At 47.0% G+C, this 18,914-nt stretch overlaps 2 protein-coding genes across 2 annotated transcripts in view; both read right to left on the bottom strand.

The window, feature by feature from the left end:
* Znf707 (zinc finger protein 707) overlaps positions 1–15,682 on the bottom strand; it is a 33,129-nt gene extending 17,447 nt beyond the window's left edge. Inside the window, exon 1 of the mRNA XM_032916908.1 lies at positions 15,621–15,682. Coding sequence (XP_032772799.1) covers positions 15,621–15,668 — 48 coding nt within the window. The 5' untranslated portion in view covers positions 15,669–15,682. The remainder of the gene's footprint in view (positions 1–15,620) is intronic.
* On the bottom strand, positions 7,275–15,720 carry Znf623 (zinc finger protein 623). The gene is made up of 2 exons (XM_032916884.1): positions 15,621–15,720; positions 7,275–9,080 (listed from the first exon to the last, which is right to left on the bottom strand). Exon 2 carries the CDS (start codon positions 9,006–9,008, stop codon positions 7,509–7,511), a length of 1,500 nt encoding a protein of 499 aa, XP_032772775.1. The 5' UTR covers positions 9,009–9,080; positions 15,621–15,720; the 3' UTR covers positions 7,275–7,508.
* Positions 15,721–18,914: the final 3,194 nt, after the last annotated feature.

Below are 18,914 nucleotides of genomic sequence, written 5' to 3'. Positions count from 1 at the left end.
CATTTATGTGGTTTACTCATTTCTCAGTAGTGATGTTTGAAAGATTTAGTCTCAAGGTTCAATGGAACTGGATTTGGAATGCATTGGGGTGCATTAAATAGGGTTTAATGGGCTATCCTAGCAGAAATATGGAAGGCTTTGTTACTGCAAGTGATTTGAATTGTGCAGACCTGACCCTAGAGATTTTGGTGGAGAATTTCAATATGTGGCTAAGAAACGGTTTTTGTGGCATTTTGGTGAAGAATATGGCTACTTTTTGCCCTTATGTGGAGAGTTTGCTTAAGGCTAAGGTAAAGAGATTCAGATTAATTTCATTGACAAGAAGTCTCAAACAGAGCCAGCAGAGACTCTGTTCCCTGGTCAAGTCTCATGAAGAGCATTCTGAACAAGTGTAGCAAGGTTAGAAAGGAAAAATATAAAATACATGGTTCAAATATTAAAGGGGCACCAGGAAGTGAAATGGAGCTGAATCCTGTGCTCAAGGATACTAAATTAAGGGAGTGGTGTCCTTGGGGCAAGATCCCACCCAGCCAAATTTAGGTCCAGGTATGGTAGCACACAGCTTTAACCCAGGATTCCAGACCTCTGAGTTCAAGGCCAGCCTGGGACAGCAAATTCTAGGTGAAGAAAAACTTAAATCTAGGCTTGGTGGACCACACTTTAATCCCAGTGTTTAGGAGACAGGCATGCAGCTCTGGGAGTTCAAAGTCAGTCTACAGAGCAAGTTCCAGGACAGCCAAGCTTAGGCAGTGAAGGAGCTGGAAAACAAAGCTGGTAATAATGTAACAGAACAAGGGGGCCATGTTCCAGCCCCAGCAAGCAGCAGAACTCAGCAGCTTTGGCCACGTGGCTCTGGCTTTAGAGTCCAGAATGCCTGAATAGAAGGCGTTCCTGGGGCAATTGATGCTGGTTAGCTGGAGCTAAGGAATTAGTGATTGAGAAGAGACCAGCATCACTGAGAAAGAAGCTGTGTTCGAGAGGAGGCCAAGGTTGTACCTTGTGCTGCTGCTGTACTTGGTAATGTGTGAGAGTCACTCAGGTGGTAGTGGTTTGGAAATTATGAAGGAGTCACAAAGAACAGCTGAGGCTTGGCACAGTGAAAAGCTAGGGAAGGCCACTGGTGAAGGGGTCATGCAAAGGAGTTGAGGCTTGGCACCATGAAGAGCTAAGGCTTGTCATCTGTGAGAGGCTTATTGGTGAGGCCTAGTAATGTTGTGCCAGGGAAATGTTAGTGGTTCCCCAAAACCAGATTGGAATCAATCTGATGCCACTCATAGCAGGGTCTTTATTCTATTCCATATAGCTTAGCACCCCCCCCCCATGTATCACCATCATGGAGGACAGTTTTGGTGGTTGTGAAAGGAAAAAGTTTAAAATTGCCCCCCTAGACAAAAGTTGAAGCCAAAAGAAAGAAAAGTAGTTGGGCCCTGGAACTGCCTGTTCCAGGAACTAGCTGACCACAGAAAGAGTAATTACACCAGCTGGTTCAGCCACTTTGTTCTAGGAACTAGCTAAATTGCACCAGCTGGTTCAGATAATAGCAGGATTAAACAATCATGAGAAACAGGAGGTTCTTCCTTGTGATTCAGTATGTTTTTTCCTTTAAATGCCCCTTCTCCCAGCCATTCGAGGTCAAACTCCTTTACCTCTGCGTGGGATAGGAGTCTCAACCCCGGCGCGCTGGTTTCTGTGGTCCCTATCCATAAACCTCTTGTTGATTGCATCAAGATTGGTCTCTCGAGAGTTCTTGGGGGAGTCACGTCATCCCGAGACTTGAGTGAAAGACCATTTCAGGGGTCTTTCAGTGGGAGAGCCCTGAATGTCTATCAGGGCAAGTCTTTATAGTAAGCAGGAAGCAGGATGTATGTGTGCAAGCATCTAATTGGAAAGCTACTGTGGCCTTTAACATAACTGGCTGGTGCTGGGAGTCACATCATAAGCTTCTGTTCTCCCCTGCCTTGGGGGTCATTAGGCAAGGGGTTGGTTTGTAACCTGGGGTGCAGGTTTGTATATATCAGTTGCTCTGAGTGGTTGAGGTAGGAGAGTGGCCAATACAGAGATAGCTGTTTCCTTCAAGGCTACGTCCTTAGCAGCCTTGTCAGCCTGGTTGTTACCTCTAGCTATTGGTATTGTTCCGTTTTGGTGTCCTGGGCAATGAATGATTACCAATTTTTTCTTTATAGCCAGAAGGCTTTAAGGAACTGTAAAATTTCATCTTTATTTTTGACAGTTCTTCCTTTTGCTTTTAGGAACCCTCAGTCCTGGTAAATGGTTCCATACACATGAGCAGTTGTAAGTAGATATCTGGCTGTCTCTATAGATGTTAACAGCCAGTCCTTTTCCCATGATGAGGGCCTGTGTTAATGCTTTGAGCTGAAGTGCCTGGAGAAAAAGACTGAATCGAGATTACCTCCATTTCTGTAGTCACCACTGTCCCTGCTCTCCTCTGACCCTCATGGATGAAGCTGCTTCCATCCAGAAACCAGGTCCTCTCTGCCTCCAACGAGGAGAGTCCCTCGAGTCAGCCTGGGTACTGTGTTCCTGGGCCAGAACCTTGTTACAGTGACAGAAGGGACAGTCTAAGTCAGGATTGGGTAGGAGAGTCACAGGGTTCAGGGAAACAGGTGGCTGGAAAATAACTCAGCTAGCATCAATTAGTAAAGTCTGATAATGAATCATGCAGGCATTACTAAGCCATCAATCAGAAGACTGCTTGAGTATCCCTTGAATTGCATGGGGGGTAGTCATGAGTTAATTTATCTGCATCTTTAATTAATAGTGCTTGTGGCTACAATAATATGGAGGCAAGGTGGCCATTCTGCTGCCACTGGGTCATTTCTTTGATAAACAAGCCTCTGGCCATTTCCATGGTCCTAGAGTTTGAGTCAAGACCCCTTTAGCACTCCTCCTCCAGCAATCTGTTGAAACTTGGCATTTCCTTTCTCCTGGATCCAAAGCTTTGTTGGCTAGAAGGACTCAAGCCAGATCTCAGTTCAATGACTTTCCTGTCTTAATCTGCACTCTCTGCAACTTCCACAGATCCCTCAATGACTTTTCTCTTAATCTTTCTTGCTTCTGTACCTTCTTCCTAATGTCTGGTGCTGTCTGATTGATGAAAGCCAGGGCTATCTTGCTAGAATTCTGTTTTCTCAGGGTTTGTGTGTGTATAGCCTTACATTCATATAGCCTTTATGACCTGTTCAAGAAATGACGCCAGACTTGCATCAACTTCCTGCCTAGTATCATATCTAAGCCTTGGTCAAACTATTGTTGAGACCTGCTGAAAGAGCCTGGTGGTAAATCTGGAGATGCTCCCTACCTTCCACCATGTTGAAGTCCCAATCTGGTTTCCCCTGTAGGTCCGGAACTTAGAACCCTTCTGTGGTGAAGAGAACCTGGAAGAGCTTTGGGTAGGTGACTGCACTGAGTGCCCTAAGGTGTGTGGAAGGGAGTGGTTGTTAACTTCTCAGTGGCTAAGTGTGGCAGGATAGTGTCAGGGAAGACCTCTTTACAACTCAGAGACCACATCTGTTCAGACAGGGAGTGAGCACTTGTCCTGGCAAGAAGGATAGCCATTTACTGAACAAAATAAGTGACAGGAATCTGTTCCAAGCTCTGGTGACAGATACAGCTGCCTACGTGGAGCCTCTCCTGCCCAGTCTGTCCAAGTGTAGAGCCCTGCTCTCTGGAAACTCACTCCCAACTCAGGGAGAGCCTGGTTAGGGCCACAGAAGGCCCCAACCTTACACCTTTCTAGGAGCCCTGGATACCTGCATGCTTTGTGCCTGTGCTCAGCATGAGGGGAGGGGGAGGAGAGGGATAAACCTGTATGAGCTGTAAAACAGGTCCTGAGGAGAAAAAAAAGGAATTAACAAAATGATTGCTGGGAATTGAACTCGGGACCTCAGGAAGAGAAGTCAGTGCTCTTAACCTCTGAGCCATCTTTCCAACTCTAAAGCTGGAAGGAAGGGTGGCAGGGCTGCAGCTGGCTCCTGTTGTTCCTTGTCACCCTGTGGCCAGTCCCATTGAAGAAGCATTAGCATAGGGAAAGAGGGAAGATCTTTTGAAACACTTTATCTTCTCCTGTTGACACCATGGGGAGATGAAAGGTTCCCCTCTGGTGGCCATCCAACGTCAAAAGCAGGTCACTCTAAGTTCTAATAAGTGGACCTCAGCCCTAACTTCCTTAAAATGAGTCATAATAAGATCAAGGTGATTAATAGTTTGTCCCATGGCCTCCATCACAATCCAATACAAGACCAAACAACACAACAAACAGGATAGACAGGCACAAAATAGTTGCTCCAAGACTGAAAACAAGAATGAATCCAAAGACTCAGACTCCCAGACTCACAGGGAGGAAAGCAACTGATGGTGGAGCTCTCTGTCTTCCACCAAAAATCCCTCCAACTGACAGGTGGATACCTCATTCCTCCTGGAGCCAGCAACGTCTTCCTAACTCCCGGTCAGAGCAGGCAGTTCATGTGATTTCTGACCCATCTCTCGAGCCATCTGAGCTCAGCTTTAACACTCATACATGCATGCAGAGTGAAAAGGGACTGTGAAATATGTTACCTTTTCATCGCTGTGGCAACACATTTGAAGATGATACAAATGTGGATTCGTTTGTGCTCACAGTTTCAAAGGGCTTATTCAGTTCACGGAGTTTGCCTCCCTGCCCTGAGGCTGCAGTGAGGCAGAAACACCACGATGAGCAGGATTAGGTAGTAGAAGGGATTGCTCACTTCGTGCCAAGTGAGATAGATGGGAGGGTATCTGAGGGTGCACCGTCCCCAGGCTGACCTTCTACAGGTCGGCTCCTTCTGAGGGGAACCACCTTGCTCAGTTTGGGAAATCTGTTTTAACTTTTAATATTTACTATGTGTATGGGTGGTGTGTGTGTGTGTGTAGTTATAGACAGTTGTATGCTCCCATGTGGGTGCTAGGAATCAAACCCAGGTCCTTTGGAAGAGGAACCTGTTAAAGCCTCGGTAAAATAGTAAGGCCTAGCTGGAATGTTAATGCCTAGGTAACTGTTACCTGGCTAGCCTGCCATTTTGTTTTATTAGTATTATAAGGAAAGTTTCTATGTTGTTTCTACTGTTACTAGGGAACTTTCTTATGCCTAAGTTGATGATGTATTCTGGTATGTTCTATGCCTTTGGAAACCAATCATGATAGAAGTCAACAGAACTACTTTATATAGTAGTATAGGTTGGACTTGAACCAACCAGCTAGCAACACTTCCTGCACTTGTGCATAAGCTTCTGTGGGGTTTGCTTTTATAAGCTGCCCCTGGGATGGACCCAAACATAAGAGAGACACCTGCACCAATATAAGAAACTATTCTTTTAAAAAGATTTATTTATTATATATAAGTACACTGTAGCTGTCTTCAGACACAGAAGAGGGCATAAGATCCCATTACAGATGGTTGTGAGCCACCATGTGGGTTGCTGGGATTTGAACTCCAGACCTCTGGAAGAGCAGTCAGTGCTCTTAACCACTGAGCCATCTCACCAACCCATAAGAAACTAATTGAAGGGCTGGAGAGATGGCTCAGTGATTAAGAGAACTGACTGCTCTTCCAGAGGTCCTGAGTTCAAATCCCAGCAACCACATGGTGGCTCACAACCATCTGTAATAATATCTGATGCCCTCTTCTGGTGTATCTGAAGACAGCTACAGTGTACTCACATACATAAAATAAATAAAGAAATCTTAAAAAAAAAAAACCTAATTGAAATCAAACTTCCATTTTTAATGGTGGATGAGTAAAGATTAAGTTCCCAAAGACCTGTCTGGGAACTGACATCCTCCTTGGCAGAAAGAGACATGTGTGTGGGTAACTGACATCTGATTGGTGAATTAAGACCTGAAATGTTAGACAAGTCCCATCCTGATAAACAAGATATGAATATTAGACAAGGCCAAGTCCCCTGCCACAATTGAATACCTGAACCAATGAAAACAGGAAAAATGTACAACAAAGACATGTTCCTAAGGAAATCCATCCCTAAATTCTGATTAGTGGAAGAACCTGGCACAGATGTTTGTGGATTTTAGGCTTAAAACCCCTGTGGGATTTTGACTCAAGTTTGCAGTTCAGTTCCTGAACCTGAATCGTGTCCCTGATCGTTCAGTCTTGGGGCACTGTGTTCAGTAAACTGTCTCTAGTTGATGAGCCTTCCTACATCCACAGTGCCACAGTTATATAGCCTCATCTAGAGCTCTTCAAAGACTAGCACCCTTACTCACTGTTCTATGATCTGTCTGGCCTCCTCTGCACATTCCACTTACAACGGATGGCGCCCTCTTCCTCTCTTCTTTAAGTAGCTAAAACTATTCCTCACAGTTTTGGAAAATACATTTTCAAACACGTGATGTTAGAAAGAGGCAGTTGGGTCTGGAGCTGTTAAAGCAGAAAAGGTATGAGGTAGGTCTGAGGGTGCTCTCCTCAGAGTACAGTGGACAGCTGAGACTGCAGCACACCCAGGGGCAATAACTACAGACAGGACACTGTCAGCAACTCTTAACAAGAACAGCTATCAAAAGGACTGGGGGGTGGGGGCAGTACTTTCTGGTAAACAGTTAACACTGATGAAAGAAATTTAAAAAACTGCAACACAGAATGGTAGCAAAGGCTTTGGAGCATGCGTCTGTAATCCCAGCACTCAGAAGGCTAAGGGAAGGCTGTGAGTTTGAGGTTAGCCTGGGCCACACAGTAAGACCCTGCCTCCCCCTTCCCTCTCCCTCCTCCCAAAAATCCCAGATAAAGGATATGCCAATTCCACAGACTTGCGTTTCCTGCTTTGTTTATTGTCATGTGCGAGACACTAGGGATACAGGAATCAATGACATGTCATTACTATCCTCAGGAAACAGCATAATGGGAAAGAGAAAATTCACAACTGTAGTATTTAACAGCAAGTGCAGCAGCAGTCAACGCTGATCCACAGAAGCACCAGACACAAACCCCACCTCAGTACTAGGGAAGCTCTTTTGGCCGCAAAGCCTAAGAGAGGCCCCACATAATCAGGAGCGACTGGGAGCCACACCAGGACAGGAGAGCGAGCAGCCTGGCGGATGTGGGAGGCAAACACATCAACTGCATTACCAGGAGTTCGTGGAGGAAGCGAGGGCCAGAGACTAAACCCCTGGCTTGAAGCTGAATCCCAGACAACAGGGAACCAACTTGTAGTTTTGCATGAGGAAGGGCCCTTTCTCTAACCTTTCAGATCGGGAGCCACATCTCAAGTAAATATATAGATAGCTCTTCTCTGAAAGGATTTAACTTGAGGGTGTGTTCTAACTTCAAGTAAAATCTAGAATATTCTCCAGAGGCTCTCCCTCAGTGTACAGCTCAAAGTCAGCTGTCCGGTCCTTCAGATGACAGACCAAAACCAGCCCATCTAGGACTTGAAAAACTGTGACAACCCACATCTTCCAGGCCACATGTGTACTAAGTATGCCTGTTTACAAGCACCGCCTGACTCAGAGTGACCGTGTTAGAAATTCTCTCCGCAACGCTCCTGATCTGTAGCTGTCTCTCCTAAATGAACGGAGGTCTCGCTCAGCGAAAGATTCTCCTGGGGAACAAGGTCTGGGGGCGGGGCGAGATCTTTCCCATGCTCACTGTACTTGTAGAGCTTCTCTTCGGTGTGCATCTTCTGGTGCTGAAGGAAGTTGGATCTCTGAATGAAGCCTTTCCCGCAGTAGCTGCACACATAGGGCTTCTCTCCAGTGTGAACGATCTGATGCAGCAGTAGCTTCGAACTCTGGATGAAGGCTTTCCCACAGTCTTTGCACTCAAAGGGTCGGTCTCCAGTGTGGATCTTCTGATGCTCAGTGAGGTGGGCCTTCTGCAGAAAAGCCTTCCCGCACTCTTTACACTCATACACCCGCTCGCCAGTGTGGATTTTCTGGTGTCGTATAAGGTACGAGCTCAGGAAGAACGCCTTCCCACATTCGTTACACTCGTAGAGTTTTTCCCCAGTGTGGATCCTCTGGTGCTGAGTGAAGTTAGATGTCTGACTGAAACGCTTTCCGCACTCATTGCATACATAAGGCCTTTCTCCAGTATGAATTCTCTGATGCTGAATGAGCTTTGAGCTTCGAATAAAGGCCTTCCCACACTCGTGACACTCAAAGGGTCTCTCTCCAGTGTGAATTCTCTGGTGCTCGATGAGGTCCGAGCGGTGTCGGAAGGCCTTGCCGCAGTCTCTGCACTCGTACTGTTTAACTTCCGTGTGGATCTGGTAATGGCGGATAAGGCTCGAGCTCCGAATGAAGGATTTTCCACACTCATTACACTCATAGGGTCTTTCTCCTGTGTGAATTCTTTGATGGCGAATGAGTAAGGAGCTCTGACTGAAGCCTTTCCCACACTCTTTGCATTCAAAAGGCCTCTCTCTGGTATGAACCCTCTGGTGCCGAAGCAGGTCTGAACTGTGACAAAATGCTTTTCCGCACTGTGCACACTTGAACGGCTTTTCTCCTGTGTGTACAAGCTGATGCTCCATTAGGTTTGCATAGTGAATGAAGTCTTTCCCACACACATTGCACACATAGAGTCTGTCCCCGGTGTGGACTCTTTGGTGTTCAGTGAGGAGGGAGGTTTGACTGAAGCCTTTCCCACAGTGATCACATTTATACGGCTTCTCCCCCGCGTGAGAAACCGGATGTGGAACTACATTTGAATTAAATGGGAAACTTTTGCCACCCACGCCACAGGAACGGGTCTCCCCTTCTATCAGCTCTCTCTGAAGGATAAGAAGGTTGGAGTCGAGAATGGGATTTCTTCCTGACTTACTACACACTGGGGCTGTGTCTCCTGTTTGAATTTTCCAGTGGGCCACTGTCATCTGAGTGAAGCCCCCGTCCTGACAGGAGGGGCTCTCCAGGCTCTGTGTTTCCGGGTTTCCCAACAGCTGCGCCAATCTGTCTTCAGGAAATTCCCCGGTCTTCGAGGCAGAGGGCTCCAGCACTGTGAGTTTGTCTGACATCATCGTATGTGAGTTTTCATCCCTGGAAATTCAGCTTCAGGATCCCCTTCTGGCCACCAGCTCCTACGGGAGAGTCTGGAGTGAGAGAAGAAGCTGCTGAACCAGCCGGAAATACAAAGTAAAACTGCCATCCAGCTGAGAGAGGAAGCATTTCCTCTGCCCACATTTCCGACCCTTCACCGTTACCAGCTTCGATCTCACCCCAGTGGGCACCCGCACGGGCAGGCTTCCTGCGGCCCTCCCTACCTGTGATATGTCCAACCTTAGGACAAACAGGCTGTGCTACACAGTACTCTTCTAACTTGTGTCCTGTGCGGGGGTGACAGAGGGGTGGGGACATAGTCAGGACTCTACTTAAAAATCAAGACATGTAATTCCAAGATCACTCAAATAAAACCTATCAATCCTACTGCCCACCACCCTCGGCACATTCTGCCTCTTGTTATCTATATCTTGTCCCACTTTAGGCTATTGTAGCACACAGGGCCTCAGTGCTAGCAGCATTTCCAACCTATAGTGACTGAGCCTGAAGCCACGAACCCAGTGAGACATGTCCACACTTCTATCTCCCACCCAATATATACTTAGCACCATAAATGGTTGGGTTCTGTACCCAGAAGTTAGCCCATCTCGGATAAAGAATTAACAAAGCAAACACACAGGCACACACAAAAAACCCTATATCTGTACCAAACATGGGCATGTCCCTCATTATTCCTTGGGAGGGTCATTATTCCTTGAAGACAGCATACTTACCTACCTGTCCCACTGTGTTAGGTGTGATAATCAACAGATGATTTGAAGGACAGAAAGCTATGAGTAGATGGCGTGCAAACACCACACATTTTCTCTTTAAGGCAGGGTCTCACTCTGGGGCAGGGGCTGGCTTAGAACTCACAGTGGTCTCAATTCATGGAGATCTACCTGCTTCTGCCTCCCCAGTGTTGAGATTAAAGGTGTGCGCCATCACTCTGCCAACAACATTTTAAGAACCTCAAGCATTCTCTGATTCCTGTACCTGCAGCGAGGAAGGGTTATAGAATCCTTTCCTGCAATTCACCTGCCCTCTTCTTCCCATCACCTGTGTGAGACCAGCCCTGGCCAGATCCTACCCGCTTTGGAGCTGTCTAAACTCTTGCTCTCTACACTGATACCCTAAGGCTGTGTCAGCCATGTTCTACACCCACTCAACTCTCCTTTTCTTTTTAATTCACCGCGAGAGCTGTAGAGACAGCCCAGAGGTTAAGGGTGCTTGCTGTTCTTGCAGAGGACCCAGGTTCAGATCCCAGCACACAAACCAACGGGAACTCACAACTGTCTGGACTTCAGTTCCAGGAGGTCTGATGCCATATTCTGACCTCCATGGGCGCCAGGAACACATGTGGTACATGTGGTACATGTGGCACGCACGCATGCACGCACGCACGCACACAGTTAAAACACTTATATGTGTAAGTGTTTAAAATATCTAACGCTTTTTCCTGCCCCTTAACCCTTACTTTAATGAGAAGAAAGGCAGGGAGACAGGAACGGCCACTTCCACCACTGACCTGTGTCCCCATCAGTCTTCCCGTTTCCTGAGTCAAACTGTACTCGACCTGAAAGAAGGTCCTTGCCTCCCCTTGCTCTAGTCCTTCTCCCACCCCATCTCGTGCAGCCATCATCCCTCCCTCTTCAGATAGAAGCTTCTCTGCTCCGCTAGCCTGCCATTCCAAGTCGCATGCAGAAATGCTAGCTCTCCCACATAACTGGGGAGGAGAGCTGGAAGCGACACAGTAGGGAACAGAGGCTCTCCACATCCCGTAGGTAGAGCATTAGCATCTCACTTAAAAAAACTAAATCATACACTATCTAGCCTCAACTACTCTGAAGGCTGAGGCAGGAGGATGAACTGCTCTGGGGGAACATATCAATACCCTACCTCAAAGACCACAAATACCAATCTAACTTCCTGAGTTCTAGTCCCTCTCCAGCTACTGTCCCTCCTCTCCTTCACAATGACACTCGATGGTCACTGAGTTTGTCTTTACATCTCCTTTCTTTTTTCTTTTCTTTCTTTCTTTTTTTTTTTTTTTTTTGTTTTTTTTTTTTTTTTTTCCAGAGTTTTGGGGACTTTTAACCCCGGGCCTTGAGCTTGCTAGGCAAGCGCTCTACCACTGAGCTAAATCCCCAACCCCTCTTTTTTTTTTTTTTTTAAGATTTATTTATTATGTATACAGCATTCTACCTGCAGCTATGCCAGATCTCATTACAGATGGTTGTGAGCCACCATGGGGTTACTGGGAATTGAACTCAGGACCTCTGGAAGAGCAGCCAGTGCTCTTAACCACTGAGCCAGCTCCTCCTCTCCTTTCTTATAGAAAGAATCTCATTGGGGTCAGACTCAAAATAGTCTATCACCAAAGTTGGTCACTTATTCAACCCCACTTCCAGCAGCGCCTGTCATCTACTGACTGTCTCAGTGCTCCTGAAACAGCCTCTCCTAGCTCTCTCCAGCTATCTCCTCCCAGTGTTCAGTGAAGACAATGGAGCTTTGCCTCCATCCCTACTAACCCACCTTAGCAGAGCAATGGCATATAGTGCTGAGAATGTTTTCCTCCTGAAACTGGGCTCTTCCCCAGCCTCCACATTTGACTACCTTTCAACCTGATGCCTTCTCTTGGGCTTTCTCTGGTTTCTAAACCACCAGTGTCTACACTCTGACTTCTGCTCAATCAGTCCCTTCCATGGTGAAATCTCCACCACCTGCATTTGTTCGGGCTGTAATCGTCCACTAACCCCTCACTTCCTTACTATTCACGTCCCACATCCAATGTGCTAGCTGACCTGTAGGCCCTGCTCCTGTCTCAGAACCTCAAGGCTCCCTCTACTGCTATATCTCAAGGCACCAGGGTGACAATCTTCTAACCTGTCTTCATACTCCCTTCCTCATTTGCTTTTCGACAAAGCCAGCAGGCTGACCCTTTCAAAGCATAAATGAAATGGCGACTTTCTATTGTAAAGCCTTCAAGGCTCTCCAGTCCCCTCCTACCAGCACTCTTCCCGGAGTATGTAGATGAATTATCGGGAACACTTGAGTCGCTTACTAGACAATTGTGGTGAATATTCTTGGCCAGGGAGTGGCACTATTAGAAGGTGTGGCCTTGTTGGAGTAGGGGTGGTTTTGTTGGAGGAAGTGTGTCACTGTGGGGGTGGGATTTAAGAGACCCTTCCTCCTAGCTGCCTGGAAGAAAGTATTCTTCTGTTTCCCTTCAGAACAAGAAGTAGAACTCTCAGTTCCTCCAGTGCCATGCCTGCCTAGATGCTACTACCATGCTCCCACCTTGATGATAATGGACTGTACCTTTGAACCTGTAAGCCAGCCCCAGTTAAATATTGTCCCTTACAAAAGTTGCCTTGGTCATGGGGGTCTCCTCACAGCATGAAACCCTAACTAAGACAACAATTGAGCTCAATCATTCCCATCACCCCTTCTAAGAGCTGGCTGTTCCCAGAGGCCAGTGCTCTACTCGCTCCTTGCAAGCTTTAAGCTTCAAGACCGCTAAAGCTACAGCAAGGCAGTGCTGTCAGTCCCGGGGCACTAAAGTCTAACTGATAGTCAGCATAAGGAAGTCTAAGGCAGCCCGGCCAGCCACAGTGCTTGGAGAGGACCTGCATCATCTCACGTGCATCCCAGATAGATGCCGCACTGTTTACAGAGGGGGAATAGCCTAGTAGTGAAAGGAGATCAACCAAGATCATTGGTCCAGTCAGGAGCAGACCCAAGGTTCAAATTTGGGTCTGTTACCCCCAAGTCTATGTCCTGGCTTGAGAGGTTGTATAGAGTATTTCACTTATAGATGGGCAGAATCAGTATTATGAAGAAATCTGTAGGGCTAGAGAGATGGCTCAGTGATTAAGAGCACTGACTGCTCTCCCAGAGGTCCTGAGTTCAAATCCCAGCAACCACATGGTGGCTCACAACCATCTGTAATGGGATCTGATGCCCTCTTGTGGAGTGTCTGAAGACAGCTACAGTGTACTTATATAGAATAAATAAATAGATCTTTAAGAAATTTGTACATTGAAACTTTATGTTTAGGGAAAAATGGTAAAATGGACAAGTGATTTACTTTAGAAATCACTGATACCTTCTTACTTTTATTATTTTATAGAGCGCTGAAGAAGGGACTCAGGATATTATGCGCACTGAGCAAGTGCTCTACCAGCGAGCCCCTTCTATCAGACATAAAATGGCTATGCCTCCCAGACACAAGCCTGCAGCTCTGTACAAGAATAGCTTAGACCCATGTGTGCCTCTCTGGGCCTTTTACAATCTCTCATTTTAAGGGAAGTTTCTTAAATAAAATACATCTGCTTGAAGAGATATTTATCTCAAAGTCAGAAATTCGGGAGCTACACAGATGGCTGAGCATTGACTGCTCTTCCAGAGCGCCTGGGTTCAATACCCAGAACCCACCTAACAGTTTACAAGTCTGCAATTCAAGTTCTAGGGAATACAATGCCCTCTTCTGCCTTCTAAGGGTGCCAGGACACACAGACGGACAGAGTAATAAGCATGCGAAACGCCCGTGCTGAAAGATGTCTGATCACACTGTGAACACCAAGACAGTGTTAGCTCAGCCCTTGGCACACAGCTTGAATCCCTCTGGCTGGACTACAGACACGCCCTTAGTACATATCTTTAATCCCAAACAATGAAGGTAAAGATAGTTTGTAAAAGGAAGCACCCACGTCTGAAAATGGTATCTAATTAAGTGGCAGACATGGTGACAAATCAGAGAAAGATTTGACAGAATAGGATACGCCCAACTCTCATTAGAAGAGAGGAAAGGGAGGCTACTTAAGGGGCGGTATAGAGACAGAAGAGAGGCCGTTTTACAGACAGGTTGAAGAGGCAGAAGATTAGAACAGAATACCAGAGTTAGCTGAAGGCCAAACAGAGCAATTCAGAAGCCAGACTGGATCAGTCAGCTGGGAGACACCTTTGATACAGAGCAGCTGAGTTCATCCAACCAGGACAATCCAGAAAGAACTAGAAAGGGTGAACTTACTCAGCAGCCAAGTCTCAGAGGCTGAAAACATTCTAGGCCTATACTAGATTGTACGGAGGCTAGAAGCTTCCAGGACAAGTTAGCAGATGGAGGTAGTAAACCTTAGAGACAACAATTCCAGCAGAAGAGAAACCAGCATTATGTACCCGTACACATAAAGTAAAATAGGAGCGGCAAAGTCTGGGTAGCTACGGCCTGGGGGATAACCAGGCAGGTGTTAGTCCATCCATCTCCACAGCAACCTGTGGATGTGCTGCTCCAGCTGTAGAGATAGCTGAGCGCTGCGTGTTCAAAGCCTGCTTATTTGAGGTCAAAAAGAACAGTGCCAGTGGCTGGCTGCCCTCTTAAGACCCCTATTCTAACCTCTACCCCTAGCACCTACACAAGGTCTCCTGCTGACACGATCTTCTAATAACAAACCAGGACCTCTCTGCAGCCATTTTCCATAAACCAACGGAGCAGTCAGAAGGGCTCTGTGATGTACTTCAAGGACACCACTGTTCTAGCCCGCTGCTTCTCTGACATCCCTTCCACTTCCAGATCAGACCATGAGTTTTGTAGGGGGCCTTTCCCAGGTCTGCCCTTTCTATAGATCATCCTCCAAAGTATTCCAGAACCAGATATCCACCCCCCCAAGGCTCCAGGAGTGTCCAGAACTGCATGTGTCAGCTTGTGAAGGTTTCTCTGTACCTCCGAAAAAGAATGCCACCATTATGCCAAGAATTAACACAGATACAATACCACATCCGTGACAGCAGAACAAAGGTCTGCTCTCTGTCTTAAAACTTGGTGTGTATGTGTGTGTGGCGGAGGGAGGGTGTCTGATTTCTTCGTGAGTAGAAGACATTTGTTCTTTCATTGGGACGGGTCTCAGAGGAACGATGTCTGTAAGTGCACAGGGTGACTGTGAATGTCAGCTCCACCTAGAAACTACCTGAGTTTAGAACTGTTCTTTGGCTAATACCCTGGGAAACCTCTAGCATACCACTCAAGTCCTGGGAACTCCTGGACCGGTGGGGCAGGGTGCAAAGAGGATTAAATGTTCCTGGCACTATCACACAGATGTCATAGACTTTGATTCAGGCACTTCATGAAATAGCTTGGCTGACACCTGACCCCACCTAAGAATCCTCCTTCAGGCCATATGAAGCTGATTGTGCCCAACACATATTATCTTCAACCCCTGAAACACTGGGGGTGCCTGCACTACATCTCCTCCGACAGAGGCCGAAAGGTCTGAGGGAAGGCAGGAGGGCAAGGTCCACGCCGAACAGCAGCGTTGTGCGCACCTGCACTCCATCACCTGAGCAGCTAACCTTCAAGCAGCCGCTCGGAGGCCTGACCCGCAGGCTGCAAAGCTGAGTGTGCAGCGCTTGATGGCCGCTGAAGACCCGTCCAAGCATCAGTTCCGCGAGGAGATGCAAGGCTCCGGCCCGAACCAAGCGAGGAGCTGCGGACACCCGCAAAAGCGAAGTGCAGACGGCCGGGGACACCAATCAACTCGCTGAGCCCGGCTGGCCAGGAGCCCGCCCACCTGCGCGAGCCGCGCTGCCTCACTCACCCGGAGCCCGGCGCCGAGAGGACAGCGCGGAACCAAGCCGAGCCGCATCCAGGCGCGCAACCCCGGGCGGCCACAAAGCCCGCACCGCCGCCGCACGCCCCAGCCGGAAGCTGCCCGAGGCTCCGCCCGGAGGACATCCGTAGGCACTCTAGGATAAGAATGGGGGCCGGGGCCGTCTCCATGTCACAGACTTCCGGGCCAGATTCCTGCGGTCAGCTGGAGGACCCAGTGCGCAGACGCGGGGGCTGAGCGCTCTGTTTGCGCACGTGAATGGTTCGGCGGAGCTTTTGGTTTGGGGCTTTATCATTATTGTATACCTGTGTATGCCTATGGTGGAAGGACAACTTTGAGCCACTGTGCCTAAGACACAGCATCTTTGTAGTAACCCCGGAGACTCAGAGTAGTGAAGTCAAGGCAGTTTATTTTACGACCTTGCAAAGTCAGGTGAGAGCCTAGATTGCCAAACTCACTGATCGAGGCAGAGCTTTATTGTGTTTTAGTGTTTTGCATGAGCGTAGTGCACCATGTGTGTGCTTGGTGCTCCTGGAGGCCAGGAGAGAACCTGGAAATGGAGTTGTACACACAGTCCCTAGCTGCCATGTGGGTGCTGGAAATCAAACCAAGGCCCTTTGGAAGAAGCACCAACTGCTTGCTCTTAACCCTGAGTAATTTCTTCAGCTTCATGGAAGGTACAGCCTTAAGAGTCAACTAGGTCTTCACAAAAAAACTGTGGATTTATCTCTATATTTTATATCCAGTTTTAAAAAAAAAAAAAAAATCTGGGGGTTGGGGATTTAGCTCAGTGGTAGAGCGCTTGCCTAGCAAACGCAAGGCCCTGGGTTCGGTCCCCAGCTCCGAAAAAAAAAAAAAAAAAAATCAGCCACTGAAACTGCACATTCACCAATGTCCTCTCCTAGTCTCTCCCAGTGCCAAGTCTCAGGTGCTCTCCATGAACCCTTCATGCCTTCAAAGCCAGTACCACGTGGGTGACATCTATGCTACCAAGTTCAGCTGCTAGCATGAGGTATAACCTTGGCTGCTTCTGGAACACAGTTTCTGGGTAGCTCTTAAGAAATACTTAGAAGATTTTACCTCAGTGATTCTAGTTTCTTCTTAATCACTAATTTCTCAGTTGCAGCTGGCCAGCATCGAGTGTCACAGCAAAGCAAAGGTCTCACTTTAGTAGTTCTGGTATTCTTCAGCCTCTGCTAATCTGAATCTTAATTCAAAATAAGAAATGGCCCCAATAGAATCTTTAAGCTTCCCTGTGATACTTACCAAGGCAGATTTCCATCTTTGTCACTACCTTCAACAGTCTTATGTTCCAAGCTCTCACAGAACAGCTCACTAAGCATTAAACACTTTTCACAACCCTCCCCCAAACATTGTTTGTCACAGCAACACCCCACGATTCTAGTACCAATTTGTCTTGAAGCTCCTACTGCTTCAATGAAACCCCATATCAAAAACACAAGTTGGAGGGTAAAGGGTCTATCTGGCTTACACTTTCTTGACACTGTTCATGACTGAAGGAAGTCAGGACAGGAAGGGAAACAGGGCCAGAGCCTGGAAGCATGAGTTAATTCAGAGGCCATGGAGGGGTACTGCTTACTGGCTTGCTCAACGTGGTTCGATCACGTTTCTTTCTTATGGAATCCAGGACCATCAGCACTGGAAGCCACCACTTACAATGGACTAGGTCCTTCCCTATCAATCACCAAGAAAATGCCCTACACGGGTGGAGAGGTGGCTCAGCAATTAAGAGCACTGTCTGTTCTTCTGAAAGTCCTGAGTTCAATTATTAGCAAGCACATGCTGGTTTACAGCCATCTATACTGGGATCTGATGCCCTCTTCTGGTGTGCAGATGTACATGCGGATAGAGCATGCATATATGTATATGTGTAAAATAAATAAACAGATAAATATTTGGGGCTGGAGAGATGGCTCAGCAGTTAAGAGCACTGATTGCTCTTCCAGAGGTCCTGAGTTCAATTCCCAGCAACCACATGGTGGCTCACAACCATCTGTAAAGAGATCCAATGCCCTCTTCTGGTGTATCTGAGGACAGCTACGGTGTACTTATATATAATAAATGAATAAATCTTTAAAAAGAAAAGAAAAGAAAATGCCCTACAAGCTTACATGCATGTAAGTGACTTTTATTCGACAGACGTAATTGTCGTCTGTCTCAGAGGCTTAGTGCTGAATAAGCTCACCCTTTCTAGTTCTTTTTGAACTGTGGCTGACTGGTTCAACTCAGCTATTCTGGCTCAAAAATTTTCCAAGCTGACTGATTGAAAATGGCTTCTCTTGGCTTCTCACTGAATTGTTCTGCTTGAAAAAATTGCCTCTGAATTACACGAACTGTACAGCATTCAGCTGCACTCAAACTGAGCTACACCGAACAGAACTGAACTAAACTGCCCTGAACTGAACTGTAAAGTCAGTGAATGATTTTTTACCCCATTAGCTTCCAAATGAATGAAACTCAGACTATGATTGATTGATTGATTGATCGATTGATTTAGCTTTGGCACAACTACTGGGGGAATTAGCCCTAGTCTATTTCTTTTCCCCAGAGCTAGACTGCTAATTCCCCAGCTGTGCTCCCAGGTACTTGCAGTGTGAGTCTTCCTGGATTATGTCTTTCCCATCAACATGTCCTCAAGGTCCATTTCACTTTGGTCACATGCTCCTGGTCCCTCGTGTCTAATGGAGATCTTCTGTCCTCTCTGTCTTCCTTCTCCTACCCTCCTTTTTCCTTCTTCTCTCCTCTCCTTCTTCCTTGTGGTTCCTACCTGCACCGCTCCCCACCCCCCACCCCTGGCCTGGTCACTGAAACTCCACCTACTTCTATTCTCCACAGTAATTGCCTGTAGCCATTTTTAATTTAATCAATAGCTTTAAATTTGGGAGCAAGGTTTACATTACGTAGCATCACTTGGTATACATGAGGATTTGCTCATCCGGGCAACCAGATCTGGGGAGCCAGCAGTTGGCATTTGAATACACGGCAGCACCAGACGAATGCCCAAACACTGAACTGAACTCAACTGAACCTCACTGCATTGCCTGAACTCAACTGCACCACTGAACCGCCCTCCCCTCCTGACTCTGCACCTCTTAAGTAGCTTCTCTTTCCTGTCTGCTGTCATGAGAGTTGGGTGTAGCCTATATCTGACTCATTCCATCACATCTTTGATTCATTATTTTATCATTGTTTGAGATTAAAGCTGTGTGCTAAGGGTGTGCTTGTATCCCAGCCAGAGAGATTAAAAGTGTGTCATTCCAT

Source organism: Rattus rattus, chromosome 1 (assembly GCF_011064425.1).
Source record: "Rattus rattus isolate New Zealand chromosome 1, Rrattus_CSIRO_v1, whole genome shotgun sequence".
NCBI lineage: Eukaryota > Metazoa > Chordata > Mammalia > Rodentia > Muridae > Rattus > Rattus rattus.
This window is presented reverse-complemented; position numbering and strand designations above follow the sequence as displayed.